We start from the raw sequence: 23,286 nt of genomic DNA, 5'->3' as shown, positions 1-23,286 counted from the left end.
GTCGTCGCCTCGTCCTGAGTTCGCGGGAGCTGTAGCGCAAGCCCGACGATGTGCTGAGTCCGCTGCCACCATCTTCTCGTCTGGATTCATTGTCTTGTCTCCCATAGGCCGATAGCTAGCTATTCTTTCTTCTCTATCCTCTACTAGTACTTGTCTCTTCTCTGAATCGGTGATATCAGGCAACTCCACTGATATCTTGTCCATAGGCGCTCGCCGCGAAGACGAACGGCACGGTGCGCGTCTGGCTCGATATCGATGGGCGCGACTGCATATTCACGGCGCGGATGAGCGAGACCGCGGTGACCAAGACCACCAATGCCGTCGCGCCGTTCGGCAGCTTCGTTGCGTCACGAGGGCCAGTATCAATTCACGTCGGCCCAGCGCACTGCCCGCTCATGGTTCAGAGCAGCAACCAAAGCCAGCAGCCTGTGAACCAAATAAGCCACGCAGTAATCGTCTGAAGAAGTACTCTGCAACACGCTCACATGTTTTCTTCGCCATTCCGCACTACTATATCTCTCTCTCCCTCTCAACATGAACAGACTGAAAAAATTCACCGTTCCACATTTTGGAGGCAGGCACACGCGCCTGAGCTGTCAAGCTCGAGCTCGCCAGGGCAGGGCGCGCTCGTCCGGGGGATGACGTCATCAGTCGTCACTGGCATCCATCGTATCGATTGGCGTCCACTGCCTGCCTACCACAAGCCTCCGCATCGTCACTGGCTTCCTTCCTCCACGCCCTCGTGAACGGTATGTACGCCACAGGCCATGCCTTGACTGACCCCGCGCTCGATGCATCCTCCGATCAGTCACCGATGACATAGAGCTCATCCCTGACTTGCCGCGAGCGGAGCACGGCCGTCTCGACCCGCCGCGACCTCCCGCAGAGCACGTCCGCCCCGACCGTTGCGCGGCCGCGGTGCTAGCGCCCTCCGCGTCTCTTCCACGGTCCCCCTCAACCCGGAAGAGGAATAGCCGGGACACGTACCTCGCGGGAAAGCTCCGAGTTTCTCTCGATTCGGGGCTGCGCCCTGCTCCCAAGATCCTAACGCGCTCGCCGAGCTACCTCGGGGGATGTTCTCTCCTCGATTCGGGGTTGCGCTCTGCCCCCAAGATCCAAACGGCGCGGACGGCGGCGGCCTCGGGGGATGCCTGCCCCAGAATCCGGGAGCGCTCACGGGTGGTGATACGGTGGGACTCCACCGCGTCCGCGTCCACTTGTGGCAGGGAGGACCAGATGTTGTTCGACGGCGGCGGGTACCGGGCGGAGGCGGAGCGGTTCCTGCAGGCGGTGGACGACCGGCGCTGCATCTGGCCGCTCTGCCCCCTGCAGAGCCACGGCCAACTCCTCCCCGTCGTTTTGCCGGTGCCGGCCTGGGGGACGACGGCGACGTAGGCCACGATGGGGACGGGGAGGAGCACGGACGCCCTGCTGCGGTGGCGGCGCCGCGGCCTACGGCGAAACAGAGGGACGACGAGGCCGAGACGCACAGCGCTTGGGAGCGCTTGGGAGCAGTTGCTACTCAGGGAGAAAGTGGAGTGCGGGTGGTGGTGGGCATGATCAGAGGACCACGAGGACGGGCTGGCTTTTTAGGCAGAAAAGCTATTCACGCCGTGTAATCTCCGTGAGGCAGAAAACGAATCTCAAAGCTGATCCAACGATGCTTAGACCGTGCTCACGTACCCTCCTGAACACCAAATCCACTCTCAATATTCAAATTGTTTTCCAGTGATAATTTTTTTTACTTAGTGCTATATAGAGTTTTATTTGGTTTCATCTTGTAAGAAATAATCTCAAGGTAATACTGATTTATGGATTTCAAATAAGAAAGTGATGTAGTGGCATGATTTCATGTGTTAAATATCTCTGAGAACTTGACCTCTTATTTGAGAAGGTTGTCACTTGCACATAATTTTATGTGAGCACTTGCTTGTTAAGGTTTTGTAGATGTTATTATAGCCATATTTCAAAGGTGGCACTAGGATTATATTTAATAACACTTTGAATGACCTGGAGTAGACATTACTTTCAATATGGTTTGGTCTTGGTTATAATAATAAATGGTTGATCACTACTTATATGGTTTTAATTATGGGACTTAGCATTAGGTGGCTCTTATGTTTTATAATTGAAGCATAGGATTTAATTAATGAACCATTAGGGTTCAAGTCATATTCACATAATGGCAATTGGTTTGCATCTCAATTATGCCTAGGTTTATATTATGATCACCATAGTGATGCATAAACTATGGTTGAGATTTAATTCTAGGTTATAGAGATGAGATGACACCATATTACATGTGCTAGGGTTAATCTCCCCTAACCATGAAAATGTGGTGGCTTAATTAACATTTTATGTTCTCCTTTAGTTACTAAGATACTGAGAACTAGTTTTATCTTCTACCAATTAATTTCTATTATTATCCTCAATTTATCATTAAAGTAACTACATTGGTTATAGTTCTTTTTATAGTTAACTTTGGTCATATGGATGTATGGTTTCTCACCATATTAAGCATGGGATTTTACTCTAAGGTTTTCTTGTGGTTCTGAAGTGAAGGATAAGTGGGATGTAGATGTGGTAGAATTGTACTTATGATCACCAAGTGATTCACAAGTTAAGGTTGGGATATAAGCCTAGGGTTACTTATTAGTTACCTCCCTATAATTTCATGTGGTGAATGATATCTACTTATCTTATGAAGGTTTAACTTATCCTCACATACATCAAGATCATGATCATGGATTAGGCATGATCAACTTGTTCTTAATATCTTTACCTCAAGTTCTAAGGGTTTATGATCATTACTCAATTTATAATGATCAAGGTTTGGCTTCCTAAGGTACCTCTCATTAAATGAGGTTCTCACCTCCATGATCAAGCATTGTCTTGATCAACTAGGATATAACACTTCTATTTTTCTTTCTAGAATGATCCTACTTTGGTTACCTCATTAGTTTATATCCCAGGAGAATGCCTGAGTTATTACTTAGGGTTCTTTCCAGGGAATGATGATATAATCATCTGGGTATATGGATAGTTCTTTCCCTCAAATTCAAGTGTTGCCTCACTAACTTGAGTGTAACACCATAACTTGAGCTCCCTCATAAATGAATAGTTATTCTAGGGTTTATGGTGTATTCACAATATCTCAATAGGTATCTAGTCTAAAACTCCACTTGGCTATCTTGGTTGAATTAATCTCCTCCTTGCTTTATCAATTCATGGATATGGTTTTATTCCATGTGGTATTAGGTTATCTCACCACTCCAAGGGAAATGGTTTACAACCTGATACTTTAGTTCAAAGATTGTCCTTTATTCTTAAATAGATAAAGCTTGGATTGATATGAATGGTCTCTCTCATTTGGGAATGACTTGAATAATACTCTAGGGTTCCTCTTGAAAATGATGTTGTGATCATATGGATATTTATCTCCAAGGTTTGTCATTGCTTCCTTAAATAAAATAGGACTCTTACCTCTTTAGGTTTGATGTATAATAACTTGGAATAGAGAAGAATTATATTCCTTAGTTGGATCTCCTTGTCTTGTTTCCAAGATTATAGTAGAATGGATATCATAGGGTTTATGATAAGGGCATGGATTAGTTTAAGATATGGAGAAGATAATCAAGAATGGTTTCTCCATTTTATTGTTACTTGGTTTGCACTTAAACAGATGTTCTTATGTTATAGCAATGATTACCATATTTTAATCTTTTACAAGATCAAGCAATTGATCATTGAGTAAAGTGTTGTTGTGTTGATTATTAGTTCCATTTGATCTAACCCCTTAGATCAAATCATCTCTACCCAAAACAAAGTTTTAGTAAAGTCACATTGAGGTTTATAGCGCTTGACTTGATGAGCTACTTCAATTCCACCAAGGTCAAGTGAAACTTCAGTTACTGTGACTGTTTTACTTTAAAGCGCGAAAATTCTCCGGATTTTCTATGCATGAATGCAATGCACACATCTGTTTCCTCTATTTTTGTAACCCCAATACCTGGGATATTACAAGCCACCACCTCACCATCCCGAAGAAGACGCCGAAAACGAACTAAACGAAGAACTGAAACCTTCCCGCCGGTGAGAGGCTGCGGTCCGCCACACCTCCAAGGCCCCAAGGCCACCGGAGATGGAGCGGGCCGGCAGCGTCGTCGACGAGAGGGACGAAACCCTAGATGGGTTTTAGAGCCGCCTCCTGATCACCTTGGTACCAGGAGGCGGCTCTAAAACCCATCTAGAAATGTAAATCTTTTTAGAAAGCTAATTAAAAGGAGCGAACCTACACACCAAAACGCCTCTAGATACATGTTTATCTAGATAAAATCTGACCAAAGTTGCACTAATTAATTTAGAACGAATGCAATATCCAACATAGTTGTTAGTTTATCGTTTGTAACGGCTCTAGGTTTGAACGTTTTCAACTTTTTTCTTCCCATTCATTATTCTATGAGTTCTTCTCTATAAATTTAATCAGTGGCGGAGCAAGGACAACAACCTTGAGTTGTCACCTTAATGTTGTGTAGTCAAATACATGTATTTATATAATTTTTTATACTTTTTTGCACAATTTTAGCTTATGTTGTTGAAAAGCTGTGTAGTCATTTTACTACTCAGCCTAAGTGTGGCTCCGCCACTGAATTTAATATAGTGTGTCATTTGTTGACGGGTATGGCTAGATTTAGCGGTGTCACGGTTTGAAAGTGATGAGGATTAGGTTTTCCCGATCTTTCACGATGCACCTTGATGATCCATAGGACCGATAGATCTTGAACTTCCTCGACAGATTCAAGGATACTCAAGCGCATATGATTACTCTTGACAACTCAAGAACTCACACATCTTTATTGGATAACTAGACGAACGTCCGAGACGCCGTCATAGGGCCAACCCCTTAGGGATGGTGATACTGGAGGAACCCAAGGTTCTACATAACTTGAATCAAAACTAGACTACTCAAACCCTAGCCGCCCCACCTCCTTATATGAGGGGAGGGTGGCCGGCCGGCCAACCCCTATTGGGTTGGGGCGCCCACTCATGGGCCTAACCCTAATTTGGCCCACAACATGACCTGGCTACATTATTTCCTAATAACAATGCTACGATACAATAATAATGGTACAACCTTAGACTTAATCCTCGTATCTATGGCTGTCCTAGTGTACCATGCCTGGATATCCATATCATTCTCCCCTTCTTCAAGAAGCGTTGTCCCCAACGCGTGAGGGTCTGCTAGAAAAAGGGTAAGTCAGATAAGAACATCGCTGATCTTCATCCTCAAGCCTCGCCAGTCTTCCACACCACATCCTCCCTCTCGACTAGCTTGTCTTGACCTTGGCGCCCCGTTGGTCTTCGACGCCATCAACCTGATTGAGACACAGGCATCCTCCAAACACAAACTGAAAGTGCAACATGCATACCACCCAAGACATACAGAACAAATTCCTGCACGCCATAGATCCAAATAAGCCGAATACACCCGAGTATGCACCCTTCTGAACACCAATGTCGTCCTTCTTGAAGAGCAAACTTCCTTCCCTTCCGCGACGAACAAACAGCAACAGCATCGCAACGCTGCAGGTCTGGACGCCGGTAGTGCCGCAGGACTGCACGCCGAATCTGTCGGCCGTGAGCCCGGTCTGTCCGTCCTGGACGCCAGCCCAACCTGCCCAGAGCCCGGTCTGACCGGCATGGGAGCCGGACCAGCCGGCCTGGGGCCCGGTTGACCGACCTGGCAACCGGCCGCGGCGTTGGGCGGCACAGTAGCCGACCCGGTCTGCGCCGGAAACTGCCCGGCCTGGCAGCCGGTCCGACCAGCGTGGTGGCCGGACCCGCCGGTTCTGACACCCGGTCTGCCGGCCTGGTGACCGGCCCGGCCGGCTGTGGAGCCGGTCTGCCGGGCGGCGCGCCGGCCGCCGGACGGATCTTCTCCTTCCTCGCGAAATTTCCTGCCGCGGCACAGAGTTCCGACGAAACCCTGCCATGGCAGAACTTGAGCAGCGTTCCTCCTTCTTCCCCCCTTGCAGCCACCACCTCCGCATGCACGAAGGCCGTGAGAACTTGACTCTGCTGCCCAACTCCTTCTCCTTGATCTTCACCAACACCATGGCGGCGACGTACCCAATGGTAGCCACAGCAATCGAGCAGAAATAACTGAGCAACAAACCAATCTGCACCGTGATCAACCTAGCAATCTGATACCACATGATGAGGATTAGGTTTTCCCGATCTTTCACGATGCACCTTGATGATCCATAGGACCGATAGATCTTGAACTTCCTCGACAGATTCAAGGATACTCAAGCGCATATGATTACTCTTGACAACTCAAGAACTCACACATCTTTATTGGATAACTAGACGAACGTCCGAGACGCCGTCATAGGGCCAACCCCTTAGGGATGGTGATACTGGAGGAACCCAAGGTTCTACATAACTTGAATCAAAACTAGACTACTCAAACCCTAGCCGCCCCACCTCCTTATATGAGGGGGAGGGTGGCCGGCCGGCCAACCCCTATTGGGTTGGGGCGCCCACTCATGGGCCTAACCCTAATTTGGCCCACAGCATGACCTGGCTACATTATTTCCTAATAACAATGCTACGATACAATAATAATGGTACAACCTTAGACTTAATCCTCGTATCTATGGCTGTCCTAGTGTACCATGCCTGGATATCCATATCAGAAAGGTTAAATCCTTTCGATGGTACCTAATGGGGAACAAGATCCACCTTTTCTCCTCCCCAACTTAGCTTTGCATTCCTCGTTCTTATTCTAGATCCAATGTTTGGTGCAAGCATTGGTACAAAGAAGCACATTGTGGTTGTCGGTACGTGCACACAACTAGTTGGGAGGCATGCATAGTGCAAGTTATACATGTACATAGACGCAATGTGGCACGAGTAAACATCAAGGGCATCATGTACGGCAAGTTCGTAGAGGGCTAGAGGCTTCCAAATCAAGAAGGGTGGATATGTAAGAGCATTTGTTCAGGTTACACGGATATGCTAAACGTAACACATTAATGATTCTAGCACAATTCCCTCACGTTGGAGTACTGTGAAACGTGAATAGAAGGATACAAGACACATGAAACGTGAAGGTTTTGTAGGAATACTAGTAAGCTGTGGCGCGGCGACACGCCGCGCCCGTAGGATGGCTAATGTGCACTTAAGGAACCCTGGGTGCATTGGCAAGTATAGAGATCATTACCAGATTTGGGAAGTAGTATCACCTTAAAATAGTTGTAGACATGAGAGAAAGAGGCTTTTAAAAACAGAAATATCTTTCCAAATCATATCAAGCTTGCCAGTTTGCGGTACATGAAAGAATGCATATTGAATCCCTACATACATATATGTGGTGATGAAAACCGAAAGAAGGTACTACCAAGATAACCATAATGCTTTGTAGCTTCGGAGATATGAGCGCTTTCTGTCGCCATCATATGACGGTTGGGGGAGTCGAAGACCATGGATTTTTTTTCCTTTGGTGGAGTGGAGGATCACGACGGTCTCTTTCTTTGCTGAAGGCCCAACTTTATCGTTGTCGCCGGGGAAATTTGATGCATATTGCACAATATAAGAAAGTGTAAGATCATTTGCCTATTATTTTTTCCTCATGCATCTTCAATACAATCACCCATCATCTCGTTCAAATGAAAACAGAAAATCTAAAATGCAATGCAATGAAGGAATATGATAAAGCCATGTACAACAAAGTACACAGATATGATCAGGCCAGTTAAACCGAAAACATGCATGATGTTATAATGCAACTGTATAACCAAAAAGTAAATCAATATACATGAATTTACATAAAGCTGCAATATCTAACATTTCTTGTCAATTAAAGTGTACAGGTGACTTAAAAGGTCTTTTTTTATCCATGATAATTCTAGCTTGACTACAAAATGGTAAATTAAATATTTGGGCAATTGTCCAAACTTTCTACAACCTAGGATTTAGGAAGGACGATTGGGAGCTCATGTCACGTGGTAAGGAGGCAAAGAATCCGTGCGGAAGTCATACAGCTAGGAAGGAGCTTTTGAGCAATGGTGGTTGCAGCTGGGCCAGCTAGCCATTGTCGCCTAAATCAAATTATAATGACACACGTGCTTTCATATTCCCTAACAACAATTCTCATGTACCTAATAATTCAAGATTTGTCAGCATTTTAATGAATCCGGGTAGCACTGAGTGTTGTCAGTGAAGGTAACAACTGATGCTAGATCGATCATATTTTCTTGCATTCAAATATAAGTATTAGTTCACATGACAACGAAGATCACATGATTTCTGAGTAGAGGTTTCTTCTATGTCAGAGAAAGACAAAAAAAAAAAGAGAAACAAAAATGATTGTCAAAGTACGTCGTAGCAACAATAATTTCTTTGTAGACACAATCGTCAACCCACTGACATACAACACGACCCTCCATTACCCATTTAGCTTACACTGAAATATAGGAGTTCACCACAAGAACTATTCATGTTGCAATCACCAACTATACCGCCCAAGAAATTCGGAAATGTAGATGAAGAGCTAGCATACTGTAAGAGAAGGAACTCGTAAGTACATACCTTGTAACAGAAGGAACTCGAAGTCTTAAAATTAATCCCATCAAGAATATTGCCAAGCTGCAGATCACACTAAAGAAGGGACCTTCTGTCAGTTCACAATGTTTTTTTATCAAATGGAACAGGACATCTGTGTATATAAGCATGGACTTAGTGTACTACATTACAACGCTGCAGACTATGACAAAGATCTTGGGTTCTTACCAAAAGAATTAATAGGTCCCAAACCATTTGGTTTGCTACTTATCATTTATTTTTGTTCTTTTTATAGTATATCTCTCTAGCACATTCAGGTTCATCGTCTTCTCATTGCAAAACATGCATTTGCCATGACATTCTATCAGCAGCAACAATAACTGAAATACCAATAGTTGTACCAAGCACACAGGAAGAAAATAAACATGTATACATAAAGACTGCTAGTAGTAACTGAGCATATCAATTTGCAGGAAATCCGATTAACTATCGCATGATCCTGTAAGGATCATATTCTTGAGAGGTATCATCGAATACTTACGCACCCTGATGATGTCCTGGCAGTGGCGGTACCTAAGACTACATAGAACCATTGTGAACTATTGAAGGAGGCGTTATAGAGAGAGAGCCAATTGGGAGGGAAAATACCTATTTATTACTGTAGTGGCGATACATGTTAACCAAGAGAGGAATTGAAACACCAATTGATTCACAAAAGATTAGAAGAGGAAAACATGAGGGTTTAGGCCGGAGGTGAGCAAAAAGTCTGAAACAAAAACACAAACAGCTGAGCCGAGCGAGCAGTTCATTGGTGCCAACCGATTTACTATGGGGAAATCAAAAAGAGCTTAAATGCAGAAAGGAACAAATCACCATAACGTTAATTTAATGTTTGAAAGTAGATAATTTCTTCTCCTTCTGTGCTTACTAAGAAGATAAAAGGCCAAGAATACACAAGGAAAGAGTCACACTAAAGAGATAGCGAAAGGTGGATAAATTATGCGAGCATCCGCTATCAACTAAATGCTGGAATCTACACCAAGGAGGCAAGAAGGAACAGATCAGGTGTCGAAATCGACATGATTTTCGGACTCATCAAGTAGAAACAAATCAGGATCCTATCATTCGTTGGAATTGCTATGCTAAATACACAGAATGTGACTTTATACTTGGTAAGATAAAACTAAGACCCGCTAAATGCACCACTAAATTGGTAATAATTACTATCAGCATACTATAAGATAAGCAGCAGCATTATTGATTTACACTGAACGTGCAAGGGAACCTGGAAAGTAGGCATCATATCAATGCTAATTTGTTCACACACCAGTAAATTCAGAGCCCAAATTCTCAAACTCTGCTTTTGAAATTCAGAGCCCAAATAGTCAAAATCTGCTTTTGGTTACGCATGCATAGAACGATGAAGCAACTGAATTTTTGCAAGCCTGGAGCTACAAAGCACAGAAATACATGGGATAGCTTAAAGTTACAGATTTCAGATGCTAGGGGTGCTAGTTCTTTGATTTACTTCGCTGGTGTACTCAAGCACACAAGATACATTAAAAATCCAATGTTTTAAATACTTGTATGGAAGAGCCCGAGCCTCATATCGTGCTAATCTGTACAACTTCAAAAGAATGAAAAAAAGGTGCTAATCTCTAACTTTAAAACAGTGAAAAATAGGTCTAATGCTTCCATATGTGGGACAATGCCTGTGAGGAGATGGCTACAAACAGTTCACAGATCAGTAATCTCAATTATGCAGCCGACATACACAGCAATAAGAAAAATAGGAGACAAACCGCTGAAATGAAGTGTGCGGACTGCATCTAGTATTTCTAGGGCAATATCCAAGTTGACCTACAGAAACATACCCAGCTTGTGGTAGACTGAAGATACTCGTTCTGGTAAAATCCCTGCTAACCATGGCCGTGGGTACCAGTCCTCCACTCACCGCCTGAGTGACATCCGAGTTCATCCAGATCTTCATCAAGGTCAGTGAACGCAACTCACTAACAGTAGGGCCCCTTTGAAGTAACACTGATTACATAGGGCATATGCTCACCAGAGATAGGTCGTAAACATAGACAGTGCAAGATAGAGAGGAAGCAATCTGACGGCAGTGGCACGTGAAGACCATGTCGTATGAAGGTTCCCAGGCCAGACGCGGCCACGAGGGTTGTGCAGTGCCGTAGAGAGATCACCAGACCTTCCAGAGGCCGGATCACTCGGTTGGAGCCTTGAAGATGAGGCGCCGCCCCCTCCCTCCACTGATGGACGCCGCGACCTCTGCCTCGCCAATGGATCCACTTGATCCCCATCGGTGGACGCCAAGGTCTCCACCACCTCCGCCTGCCTCCCTTCCGCCGGTGGGCGCCGCGTCCTCCGGCCCGCTGCTGGCGTCCTACATCCCGGTCGGGCGCCACCGCGGCCGCCGTCCCCTCCGCCCCTTCTTCTTTTGTCGACCGCTCATCCTCTAGCGACCATTCCAGAAAAGCCCCCACGTGAGGAGATGGTGGGGACTGGGGAAGACCAGAAACGGCAAAAGAATATCTAGCGGAGCCTATAGAAACTGCGGAAAGGAAGACACGTAACCAGAGAAGAAAAAGAACGTGTCAACAACTGAACAAAACCCACCGCTGTAGATGGCTAACACCACAATCACCGGGAGAGACCGAGAGAAAAGGCCTAGAACCGGTAACCGGTAACTCCTTCCACAGAATAAGAGAAAGGATTGACGATTCATCCAGCGGGGAAAAAAATAAGTCACACGCGTCACATTAAGATTGGAGTAAGAAGAGGATAAATAGACCATCTACAGTGTCCAAATAAATCTGGAGTGCCCTAAATTGATTGTCTTTTATATAGTGTATAATAAGAAGAGGATAAATAGACCATCTACAGTGTCCAAATAAATCTGGAGTGCCCTAAATTGATTGTCTTTTATATAGTGTATAATAAAGATTCACGTTGGTCATAGAAGTTGAGAGGCTACATTTAATCGGTAAGGTTTAGGAATGTATCGGCTGATGTAGATAAGATGAAATTAACGGGTCGGAGAAGCAGATGATCTAGATGGCTTGCATGAAGATTTCATACACGTTGTGGCATAATATTCTAAAATGTCTTGATTTGTTACATACAGAAGAGAACACGGTCTCAAATAGCAGTTAAAGGATTTTCATCACTGTAAATAATTCGAAGAAAACTCGTGTAATTGAATTATGGTATTCCAGTTGCACATGATTTAATTGTGTAATTGCGTAGTGGAATGATGTGATCTCTCTATAGGATGGCTAACAAGTAATGACATCAAAAAATTGGATGGCTGACTCTCTCAGACTCGGTCTCTCGAAGGTGCTTACAGAGTAGAATATGTGTGCTTGTGTTCATAGCATTGAGTGTATGTTCTTATTTGTGACCGTCTGCGTTTCTGAAAGTAGATAGAGAGGATAATTTGCATTCATAGACATACAAGACAATACTAAATGTTAGTCAAATGATATGAACAATTGGGTGGCTAAAAAACATGTTATATGGATAGCTTGCATGTTAAGTTTTATTTTATAAGATGCATAGATTGCAGTGAATTTGTCAGAACAATGCTACCACGTGCGGCAAATGAATGATGCTTCGTGCACTATGTGTTCGCACCTGATCGTATTGTGAAATCAACTAGAAATTAGTTGAACATTGTTTGTTTTGTCTCAGCTTAGGTTTTTTGTGTGGAAACAACAAGGAATTTATGAATTGACAACAATAGTTCTATTGTTTAAAAGTTTTTAAGAATAAAGCTAGGAGCTCATCGAAATTTTATAAGGAAAACACTATTTAGCTAATTCATGAGCGACTTCATTAGTTCTTTATTAGATAATGCTTTAACATGACTCCTCTAATAATAAGCAACGCCAAATCGACACAATCTACAAAGATAGCTGAGGACTCACCCACCACGCTTCATCACCCGAAGTCCCAATTCCCAAACATCGTGCTGCTTCAGATTCAAGATTTTGCAAAATCATTTCGTAACTATGAATCTATGATACTAGTGTATTGATGGTGCTTTTACACACAAAATGTTTTGGATATTCAAGAATCTACAGAATTATGCAAGTACGGTGAATTTTCGATCCGTACGAGACTCTGCATTGCTGTGTCGTGGGCTGCATGCAGATATAATTAATTAACTAGAAATTCGTGTTGTAGTCCAAGTCCAACAAGCCCAACAGCTAGCAGAACGTCCCGGTTGCAGTCGGTTTTGGCCTCTGACTTCAGAAGGTCCCTCGTCCTCGTTCCGTCGTCTCCCCTATCTGGGCGCCTATAAATAGCGGCCGGCCGCCCCTCCGTCTCATCGCATCGCATCCAAACCATAAAAAAATCGATCGATCGTAAAACCCTAGAAAAGAGTCAGCCTTAGGAAAAGGCAAGAGATCAAGATGGTTCTTCTCGTCAGCTCCGACGGGGAGAAGTTCGAGGTGGCGGACGAGGTGATCGGCAAGGCTTCGGGGATGATCAAGGGCTGTCTGGACGAGGACTGCGCCACCAACGGCCAGGTCCCGATCCCCAACGTCACCGGCCGCATCCTCGCCCTCATCCTCGAGTACGTCAACAAGCACTTCGCCGAGCCCCATGACGACTTCCAGATCCCCAACGCCGACGACCCGCTCAAGCGCTTCGACGACGCGTTCGTCCATGTCGACCAGGACACGCTGTTCGACCTCATCACCGTAAGTCCCCCTTCCATCTTGATCCAACGATTTAGTTAGTTAGGTCTTCAGATCGATCTGGAAACTGACCGAAATCCCGATAATGCCTGCAGGCCGCCAACTACCTTAACATCAATAGCTTGCTGGACCTTACCTGCAAGGCGGTGGCGGACCAGATGAGGGGCAAGACCACGGAGGAGACCCGCAAGCACTTCAACATCGTCAACGACTACACCCCGGAGGAGGAGGAGGAGGTCCGCAGAGAGAACTCGTGGGCCTTCGAGTAGTCGCTTCCTCCAATTCCTCTAGTGCATCCAGATTATCGGCTCGACGTATAACAAGTAGAGTATACGACATCGAAGGATCCCACGTAGGGTTTTGAACTTTTGAACGGAACCTATTTTCAGGAAGTTCTAATATTTTCATGAATTCTTCATTGAGGATACAGTAACTGTTGATTACAATCGTTTATGTCGTAATGTCCATGAAACTTGCTGACTTCTATCTGCCGCTTCTCCATCGATCCTCCTAAGCCCTAATCCCTGAAATTGCTGAATCGTTATTCAAGATCGAAGCTAATAATTTTAACACTTCCAAATCCGAGGGTTTCAAGATCGATTGAAACAATAGTTTGCCGGTTTGCCTGCTCCCTTCCGCATATGTCTCACTCTATGGCGTCGTTGATGATTTTCTATATGTCCCATGTGTTGTCGGCCTTCTGGCACTTCTGTCAATCTAGTGGTGCTTGGGCATACTTCAGCTACGTCGTGCTTAGACATATTTCGATTGACCGCGTTTACCTAGCACTTCATATTTGAAGTAGGTGGAATTGTAATGGAAGGGTTCTCGTTTCCTTTTTTTAATTTGGTTTACGGTGGTTTGTTTTAATGGAAATTATCAAAAGATTTGTATGTTTCCAAGAAAAAAACATTTTTGTGTGATAAGGACGTGGACAAGGGGAAAACAAGGGAACATAGTTCCAGTTATTATTACACAAATTTAAAGATAGAACGTTGATCTAGAACAGTGTGCGGATATACTCCTTCCGTCCCGATTTAGAAAGCTTTGATAGTTTGATTACTCAGCCTTGATTATCCTACACTGCCACACGTGGAAGTACTCATCTTCCATTGACCCTATCTAGGTGTTATTAAGAACTATGATGTTATTTATATTTAGGAGTAGTGAACGGGTACATGTGACCAAGCGATTGGGAGGCGGTGTTGAAAGAGATTCCCATCTAGGGTTTCCACACCCACCCCCACCCCCCCCCCCCCCCCCCCACCCCTCGCCGGTGATACCACCGGTCTTCTCCACCTTCGTTGGCCTTGAGGCAGTGGTGGAGCCACGTCCCAAACAATGGGTGTACAACACTTTTCCAACATGAAGGAATACAAGAGATGTATTGTCATCTATACATGTATTTATACATAGATAAACATTATTTCTCAAAATAATGGGTGTACATCACACCCAAGTACTCATCTGCCTCCGTCTATGCCTTGAGGTGTGGCAGATCACGGGCACTCGCTAACGGATGGTTTTTGTTATTTCTTCATGTTGTTTACATGTGCTTTTATTGGATGGTGAGGGGCGGCTACATCCTCAAGCTATCATTGGCGGAGGCCTTGTGGAGTTGTTTGCCCGGCGGAACTCGTAAAATCCGGTCGATTTTCGTGTTCCTTGGTGCAGTTTTAGGTTAGTCCCTTACGATCAATAGTTGTTATCATTGGCGATGGTTGCTGCTCTGCTGCGCTGATTCTTTGAAGTCTTAGCACGATAACTTTACATATGTATACTACAACAAGATGTACTTCGTGATCAAAGGGAGAGGACGAAGTGTCGCTAGGTGATCCAAAAACCTCATTGTAATTTTTATTAATAGATTGGTGAAATTTTGAAAAAAAAAAGTATGAAAAAACTACGATAGTATGTTATGCATTGATTCTTTCGCCAAATTTCAATCCACACTCCTATGTAGTTGGACAAATAGAAAATAATTGACAAATCAAACGCTACTTTGGTCAATGGGCCATTTCCTGGCCCAAATTAGCTTAGGCAGTATTGATACCTAGATTTGGTCATCACAATTCAAGATTGTTTCTAGCGGGGTGGTGCCGCTAGCTTGGGTAAGTAGGCCCCATGTATGGTATTTTTTTTACTTTGATGTGTTTTTCAGTTTTTTTGTTTTTTTTTTTTTTTTTTTTGCGGGAGAAAAGACTGATATTAATCCAGACAAATTACAGATAGGTCCCCAGAAGAAAAAAAGATTACAGTCCAACCCATCTGCAACTCGGCTACGGAAGCAACCACCAGCGCCGTCGGTGGCGCGCCGCCACTCAAGCTCCCCTCGTCGCCTTGGAACAGGAGCTCCCCAGAGCCAGCGGGAAGTCGCCGAGCGCCGATCCCTAAGAATCTACGCTAGAAGTTTGTTTCTTGACTTTTCTCCTTTATTTTCATGTTTTTATTTTCCCATTTTATATATTACCATGACTTTTTGTTAATGGCATTTAGTATTAGAGAGTGAATCCACGATATGTTCTCACTCAATCCATGCATCAAACCTCCCACACGGATAAAACAATCATGCTCAAGTTATGTTTCCACAATTGCCTCGCTGGTAATTGGTTCGACACTATTGGAGGATGGATGGTGCGATGCTTGAACCGAACAATGATCAAAGTGGAGTGGATTCAGGTTCTGCAAGTGGAGTAGATTCAGGTTCTGAAAGTAAAATTACGTCAATGGATAATAGATGAGGCACTTCCAATTAAAACACTAATATTTCCTAGAAATATGTTGCATACACTCATTCTAGCCAAATGATCATCTGGTGCTTCCTGCCGAACACAGATCTCACCAGCAAATTATGCACATATGGACAATTCTTGGGAAACCACAGGACCATGAGGCCATGATTGTGCCTGGCTATCCTTCGGGCTGGGCCGGGCTAGAAAAAGCTTGATGCAGAAAAACTAGGCCCATGGCCGGCTAAAAATCCCAAAAGCCCATTGGGCCAGCGGTCTATGGGCCAGAACGCCACCCTAATTTGCTGATTTGGACTACCTAGGTCTGGCCCGGCCATCGGGCAGCATTTTCCGGCCCAGTCCTAGGAATTTCGGGCCGGGCCTAGGGCCGGGCTGCCCTTGACACATGCTCTTAGTCTCTGTCCCTCCTCCTTGATTCGTTTGTAGCTAAAGCCACTGGTCCATGGACCTGACCACCTAACTGCGTAGCTACCAGGGCCAATCTAGCTGAATGCCATGTTCAAGTCTTGCCTTTTCTCCGTTCCTCTCGCTGCAAGCGTCATTGCCAGGTCCACAATGCACGTACGAATAATTGGCGAAATCAGTCGTTTCAGTAGCTTCCATCTGTGTGTGACACGGGACGCGCGCGCCACCAAATTCTGGTGAGACATGCAACGTGCCGTGCCAACACATCTGCTCAGAGTTTGGCCGGGATCGCAATCAGGGGTCTCTGAACTGAAGCAGTGTGTGTGCTTGCGCGGCGTGACAAGGACCGTGCTTCATCTTTTGCTGTCGGTCGTGCTCTGCTCTGCGTGAGGCGATACGACAACCTACGCGTCGGGACATGCGACATGAGCTACTAGGTCACCACCTCTGATTTGGACGGTAAGCGCATCTCCGATCTATTTTAGATACAGACATACAGTTTATATATTTGTTTCCATTAGTTTGGGTCGGATCGTGGATACAAAAATAGCTATCCAACAACATACAGTATGGCCGTTTGGGGATGCCAAGTGGCCCCATGCATTTGGTTCGTCTTGGCTGCATTTTTCTTTTTCACATATTTCATCTAAATAGGCCAATATATAAGGTAAAAAGACAATACAAAATGAGAATATACGCAAAAAAATTGTCACTTTAGGTGGATTAAGTTGGTCACACAAAGTGCGTCGAAACCATGTGCAAAAGGATCGCAAGTTTTAATGTCAAATAGGAAAAATACGATACAGATAGATGTGTGCGATCAAAAAATGCGTTGGGGGATGATGTTCTCCGGGGGGAGGGGGGATCGCCTGGCCTTCCTGCTACAACTCGGGCCCAAATAAGCATACGCCAGCAAGCGGTTGAGGTCAAACTCAACGAGCGGGAGCTCCCGCGACGAGAAGTGGGAGAGCGGCCGCCTCGATCTGCATGACGGGGCAAGGCGTAAACGGCTACAACTACGATTGTCGTCGCATAATCGGCCATACGGCATAGGAACTTACAGATCTCATTGACAAGGCATAGACATGACGTCCAAGCGCCTCCTGCTTCAGTATGAGGATAACCTTAGCGACGGTAGGAGAGAGGCGGAGAGCCCTAGTTGAGTATTTGCTTTGGCCTGGATCTCAATGGCTATTTGAGCGGTAGCTCTAGCTATTGCATCAGCAGCAAGCTAGGCTTCTCTCGCCCACACGACAGCGCGCCGATCAACATGTATCTTGGTATGTACCGCCATCGTCGTCTCTTTATTTGGCACATGGGCCTTACCCTTACGCTCGATGGCGCGATTTGCGACGATAGGGGCCAGAGCCATGGTTGCAAGGTCGACGTCCATGGCGAGGTGGTCAACATCTATGGCGGTGACGGTGTCCGTCACGTGTAGGGTTTAGTGCCATGTAATTTCGCCTTTTGGGTCGCGGGAGAGTAAATGTTTTCTATGCCATGTAAGTATAGGAGGGGGACAGGCGTGGACACGCTTGCCCTCCTCGCCGACACATTTCAAGCCTAAATTTGGATCAGGAAATGCGTCGACGACGACGAGGATAGGCCGTTCACTACCCATTTAACCGTTGGGTTAAGGTTTTACCTATTTCCAGTCCACCTGAACCAGAAGAGACATGTTTGATTCGTTTCAATAGTTTTCATATGGATCTTCATAGCCTACTGTATTACCGACTTGATATTTATAAATGATATCATAACAGCCTATCAGCATTAATCGAATGTGTTCAGAACTTGAGAGAGGACTATTCCGTGGTATGAACTCGTGTAGTACTGTTTTGTTCCTGTGCTCCGAGGTCGACCTAATTTCGCCCACTAACATTAACGAAATGATCCCAACAACCAACCACCGGCAGGATCTTAACACACACATGTCGCGTAGCTAATTCTCTCATGATCAAAACAGCTAGTATGACCAATACAGCAACCATTTGCAAGTTAACATGATACTCAAGCACAATGCTCACTTGAATATAAAATGGCAGAAAAAACAAAATAATAATATAAAATATACCAGTCGACCAATGCGGTGCCGTGATTGCAGATTTTCTCAGGAGAGAAGAAAAGGTGCCAATCTTGGCCTGGTGTGCAGTGGAACTGAGATCTATCTCACCATTGGCAATAGTTCATGGTGCTTGATAGATAAAGACCAGCAATGCAAGTATCATAACTCGATTCCTTCAAGTTTTTAATAGTAATCGCACAAAAACTGATCTAGAATCGTGAAACTACACTTGGCATCATCTCTCAGATGTGCCAAAATTAACATGCGTTTTCTCACTCCGTATCTCACCAGAACAACCAACCTATATGTACATTGCAGCAATGCGGGCCAGCTAAACAGAGTAGAGAGAATCAAGAACGGCACACACACCAATTCACACGCCGAATCAGCAAAGTATTTTCCTGTTTTGTCAAAACGAAGGCAAGCAGCAGGAAGCCCTACTGGTCGGGGAAGGCCATCACCGGCACCTGGAGATGTCGATCTCGATGAGGTTGTCCTCCTCCAGCTCGATCTCGATCATCCCGTACTCCCCGAGGCCAGCGCCGTCGTCGTAGTCGTCGCTGCCGCTGCGGCTGTCGGAGTCGGAGTCCGAGGTCCAGGGCAGGCCCATCTCCTCCGGCCCCCACTCCGCCTCGAACTCCTCGTGGATCACCTCCAGGGCGCGGCCTTTGGGCGCCCACGACGCGAACTCGGGCTCCAGGAACACGCTCTGGGGCTTGGCCGGGGCAGGAGGCGCGGCCTCTTCGGCTCGCTCCGGCTGCGGCGGAGGAGGGGTGGCGGCAGGCGTCGGGGAGCCGAGGCGGAGCAGGCAGAGGAGGAGGAGGGCGGAGGAGAGGGGCGCCGGGGAGAGGAGCAGCTGCAGGATGGGCCGCGGGAGGTAGAGGACGGCGAGGAGGGAGGCGGCCGCGGCTGCTGCGAGGAGGGGATGGTGCGGTCGCTTCTCAGCTGCGGCGAGCTCCTGCGGCGGCGGCGGCGGCGGAGGGGAGGAGGCGGCCATTTAAGGCGGGAGAAGTGGTGTGGTTAATAAAGCCAGGCACAGACCGCCGAGTCGGTTCCGTTCCCTTCTTTTAAAGCGACACGCAAAGGAGAGCTTCGCATCTTCTCCCCCCTCTCAAGTTTCACCTACGGAATCAAAATCTCAATCTTTTTTGAAGGTACGGCCGCAAGGACAGTTGAAGCTTGTGTTGAAACAGATTATGCTTTACTGAGTAATGGGGTTCATTCTTTGTCCTGTCCAAGTATTAATGGTAGATGTGCTGTAACAATTGAGTAATGGGGTTCGTCATGGAATTATTTACCCCGGTAATAGGATTGGGTTTGTTTCCAAATTTCATAGGAAGGATATTTATTTCTATAGTAGTACAACAAGATGCTTTGACTGATTTTTGATTTTGTGAAAAGTACATAAATCTTTTTATAATCTTCTCTTATAGTACAAGAAACCTAGAAAGTAACAAATATACAAATATGTCCTTGTGACCACAAATAGGTCTCTTGTAGTACAAGAAACCTAGAAAGTTTTTTCGAGAATACACCCTGGAAGGTGTATCAATCGCATAGAAGAAAGGTCAAGACGGACGATACAAAGCCAAGAAGGCTACAACTCCACTCCACGAAACAACACTACACCACGATACAACGCCAAGCGGCAAACAACAAACTTGGGGAAGACATCGAACGGAGCATCTGCCATGTCGTACATTGCGCCCCGGAAGCGCAAGCCTTGGGCCGCGGCCACCGCCTGCAGCACATCACTAACCCCAAACTCCGAAAGCCGCATCGATCCCTCCTCGATGGCCTGGACGACGTCTTCAAGAAGATAACGACACCTTGGCGCCGCCGCCGCCTGGTCCGGTTCACCGGACCTAGGGTTTCCCCTGGCATCAGAGGTAAAGGAAGGCACATTGAAGGCCACGACCACGCCTTCAGCAAGGTAACGGCGCCCGCAGGCGTCGCCGTGATCACCAAGAAACCTAGAAAGCAACAAATAATCGTTGTCCTGGTTCCTCCCTTATTGGAGCCGGTTAAATCTTGTCGTGGCAGAGTTTGTTGTAGTAGACAGGTGGAAATTTGCCGCGCTAAGACATTAAAAGACCAAAGCACACGAGCAACAATCGTCGTTGGTGAAGAAAAGCGTAGACCAGAATGAACATCGACCAGATCCAGCAAGATTTGCTGAAGACACGCCGCCGAAGACGGTAGACGCACCACAAGACGGGGATGATTTTATTGCATTTTAGGGAGCCGCTACCGCCACCTTTCTGAGTTGCACACAAACCCTAACCTAACTAAAAAACGCATTAAGAACATAGCGCCCCCCCTGCCCCGCCGACAAGGACCGAGATGCACCTCGCCTCCATGGCCCTAAAGCAACAGAAGACGATTCAGATCAGCGGCGGCGCCATCGTGAGGCAGGGAAAACTATAGTGTTGTGTCTCCGAAGATTGGAGCGAGGGGTTTCGTGGATGGGTGGGGCAGCTCTGCCTGACTCTGGTGAGCGATGGGCAAGGTTGATGGCAAGCCTTCATCTTCCTCCAATGTCCGTAATCGTCGCTAGGTGGTCGGTGTATTTAAAAAAAAAAAACTTGACTAGGAGCTTTTCGTAAACCATAGAAGCATGTATTGTGGGGATGACAAGTGGACCCATGGCGGTACGGTCATTTTATATTTCGCCACTGAGGAAAGTGAGCAGCGTCAATGTCCAAAAACCCAGGGCCAAGAAAAGGCGCGTCCGGTCAAACGGCGTGCGACTGGGGAAACAGTAAAAACATGATGGGCGACTGGCAGCACGAAACGGAGCACCGGCCGGCCGGCGAAAGGCTGCAGCTGCCGCGCACGGGACGACGGAAAGCAACCGAGCCAATCCAATCGAAACGCGATGCCGCTGCCGAAACCCACGGGGAAATCCGGCGCACGTAGCAGCCCAGATCCTCCGTTTCCCTTTTCGACGGAACCGCCGGATCCTCCCGCCGTATCCGTCGCCCGTCGGGCAGCCGCGGATAGCAGAGCATCTTCCTTCCCTGCATGTTAACGTGTCGGGGCGTGCTTTTCTTCTGTTCGCGCCTCAGCCTTTGGCCCGCAGGCGCAGAGCAACTTGTCTTCCGGCTGAAGTATTGCCAAGGGGGGCGGCCCGGGCTGGCGGATCCTTTCGGCACCTACTGCAGCGCAGGCGATGGGGACTCGCGCCGGAGCATGTACCGCTGCCGGGCTTCACCTAATGGTGAACAGTGCTACTGCCCTGATCTTGCAAATGCAGGACGTACCGCAACCGAGCGAACCACAAAGCTGGGCGCGCCACGCAAAACGGATACAAAAATCATCTGTTTCGATTTGTTTGGGTGCACCACGGACGTCAATTTAACATTGTTTTCTGGAATGTTTGTTTGGATCAGGAGGCTTTTGGTTGTGGCAGCAGCGGCTCGTCGCCTTCTCGTTGGTCATGTGGTTGGCTGGACCGGGAGCTCGACCAGAGTTCCCTTCTCCTTGGTCACCTCGGACATGTAGGCGAGGTAGTCTAGATAGTCGTTTGTGTCATCCCTAATTTCCCCGCTCGGGATTTTCTCACCGAAGAAAAGCTCCCTCTTCGGTTTTGGTGGTTCCTCCGTGCCCACTCTGCGGCGGCCCCGGCCTCGTTATCGTTCTTCGACTTTTTTTTGCACAGGAACGGCCTTTTTCCAATGGCACTATGCGGAAGTTACCGGCTAGCCTAGGAGGGTGGCAATGGGATGATGGCAAGGAGTGTTGCTGATGATCTGCGCTTGAAAAGGACGGCCGAGAGGTGGCCCTCCAATTTCCGACGCGGGGTATCCAATCATGTTACCTTAATGTCGGCGGTGAAGTCAAAGTGTGCAAGCCAAGGCCATCTCAGAAGAGAAGGCGGTTCAGGCCTCGCGCCCACCGCTAGGCGAGATCGAGTTTGAAGAACGCCGACGCTGTACATCCGTGTTGTGTCCGTGCCGATGCATTCGAGGCCCAAATTTAGATCGAGAATGCATCACCGTAGACGAGTCGGTCACTTCGCGCTGGGCCGCTGGTGGAGGCAGATCCATCTCATGACCGTGCGGACTCAAACAAACGTTTTTGATCCGTCTACGTCGGGCCGCTGGAGATGACCTTACTGCATGGATCAGCCCAGCAGTAAAGTAAGAATACAACCTGTTGTGTTCATAGATCAGCCCAGCAGTAAAGTAAGAATACAACCTGTTGTGTTCATACCCTCGCGCTCCTAAGTGTCTGGTAGTCAGATTGTCTATCAGCGTTAGTAAATCGAGATCTAGACTGGGTTTGTAACGTATTAGATGTAGACCTGGTGAATACTGCAAAACTTCTATCCATGCGGTGATTTGCGCAACGAACGGAGCTGAACCTGGTGAAATGTGCAATTCCCTCCCTCTTTCTGGTGGTGTGACAACGCATGGAGGAAATTAACAGTAGGTGGCATGGAGAAAGGATCAGGCGATTTGGAGGGGAGGATCCAACGACGAAGGAGAGGATCCGATAGAGGTGGGGAGGAATGGGTCCGACGGAGTTCTAGCATGTGTCAGAGGGCTAGCAGACGGCAAACCGCAAACGGCTCCAGATCTTGTAGGGTTTGTGAGATCATTTTCCCTCCCTAATCTGTCCCGCAACCATGGCTTCCATGGAAGCACAGAAGTGGAAGGAGAACCACCGAAGTTGCTACCTCTAGCTCCAGCCTCATGTTCCACGGTTGGCCGCTGGTGTGGTGAGCTTGCAGCCACGGATGCAACCACATGCCACAACCCATCGGTACCAGCTG

General features: G+C 46.8%; 2 protein-coding genes across 2 annotated transcripts; one reads left to right on the top strand and one right to left on the bottom strand.

The window, feature by feature from the left end:
* The first annotated feature begins 12,934 nt into the window (after positions 1–12,934).
* On the top strand, positions 12,935–13,673 carry LOC127330087 (SKP1-like protein 4). Its single transcript, XM_051356431.2, has 2 exons — positions 12,935–13,292; positions 13,385–13,673. Exons 1-2 carry the CDS (start codon positions 13,002–13,004, stop codon positions 13,556–13,558), a joined length of 465 nt encoding a protein of 154 aa, XP_051212391.1. The 5' UTR covers positions 12,935–13,001; the 3' UTR covers positions 13,559–13,673.
* A 4,987-nt stretch (positions 13,674–18,660) lies between these two features.
* On the bottom strand, positions 18,661–19,565 carry LOC127333089 (uncharacterized). Its single transcript, XM_051359403.2, has one exon. It carries the CDS (start codon positions 19,504–19,506, stop codon positions 18,967–18,969), a length of 540 nt encoding a protein of 179 aa, XP_051215363.1. The 5' UTR covers positions 19,507–19,565; the 3' UTR covers positions 18,661–18,966.
* Positions 19,566–23,286: the final 3,721 nt, after the last annotated feature.

This window comes from Lolium perenne, chromosome 2 (genome assembly GCF_019359855.2).
Source record: "Lolium perenne isolate Kyuss_39 chromosome 2, Kyuss_2.0, whole genome shotgun sequence".
NCBI classification, from domain to species: domain Eukaryota; kingdom Viridiplantae; phylum Streptophyta; class Magnoliopsida; order Poales; family Poaceae; genus Lolium; species Lolium perenne.
This window is presented reverse-complemented; position numbering and strand designations above follow the sequence as displayed.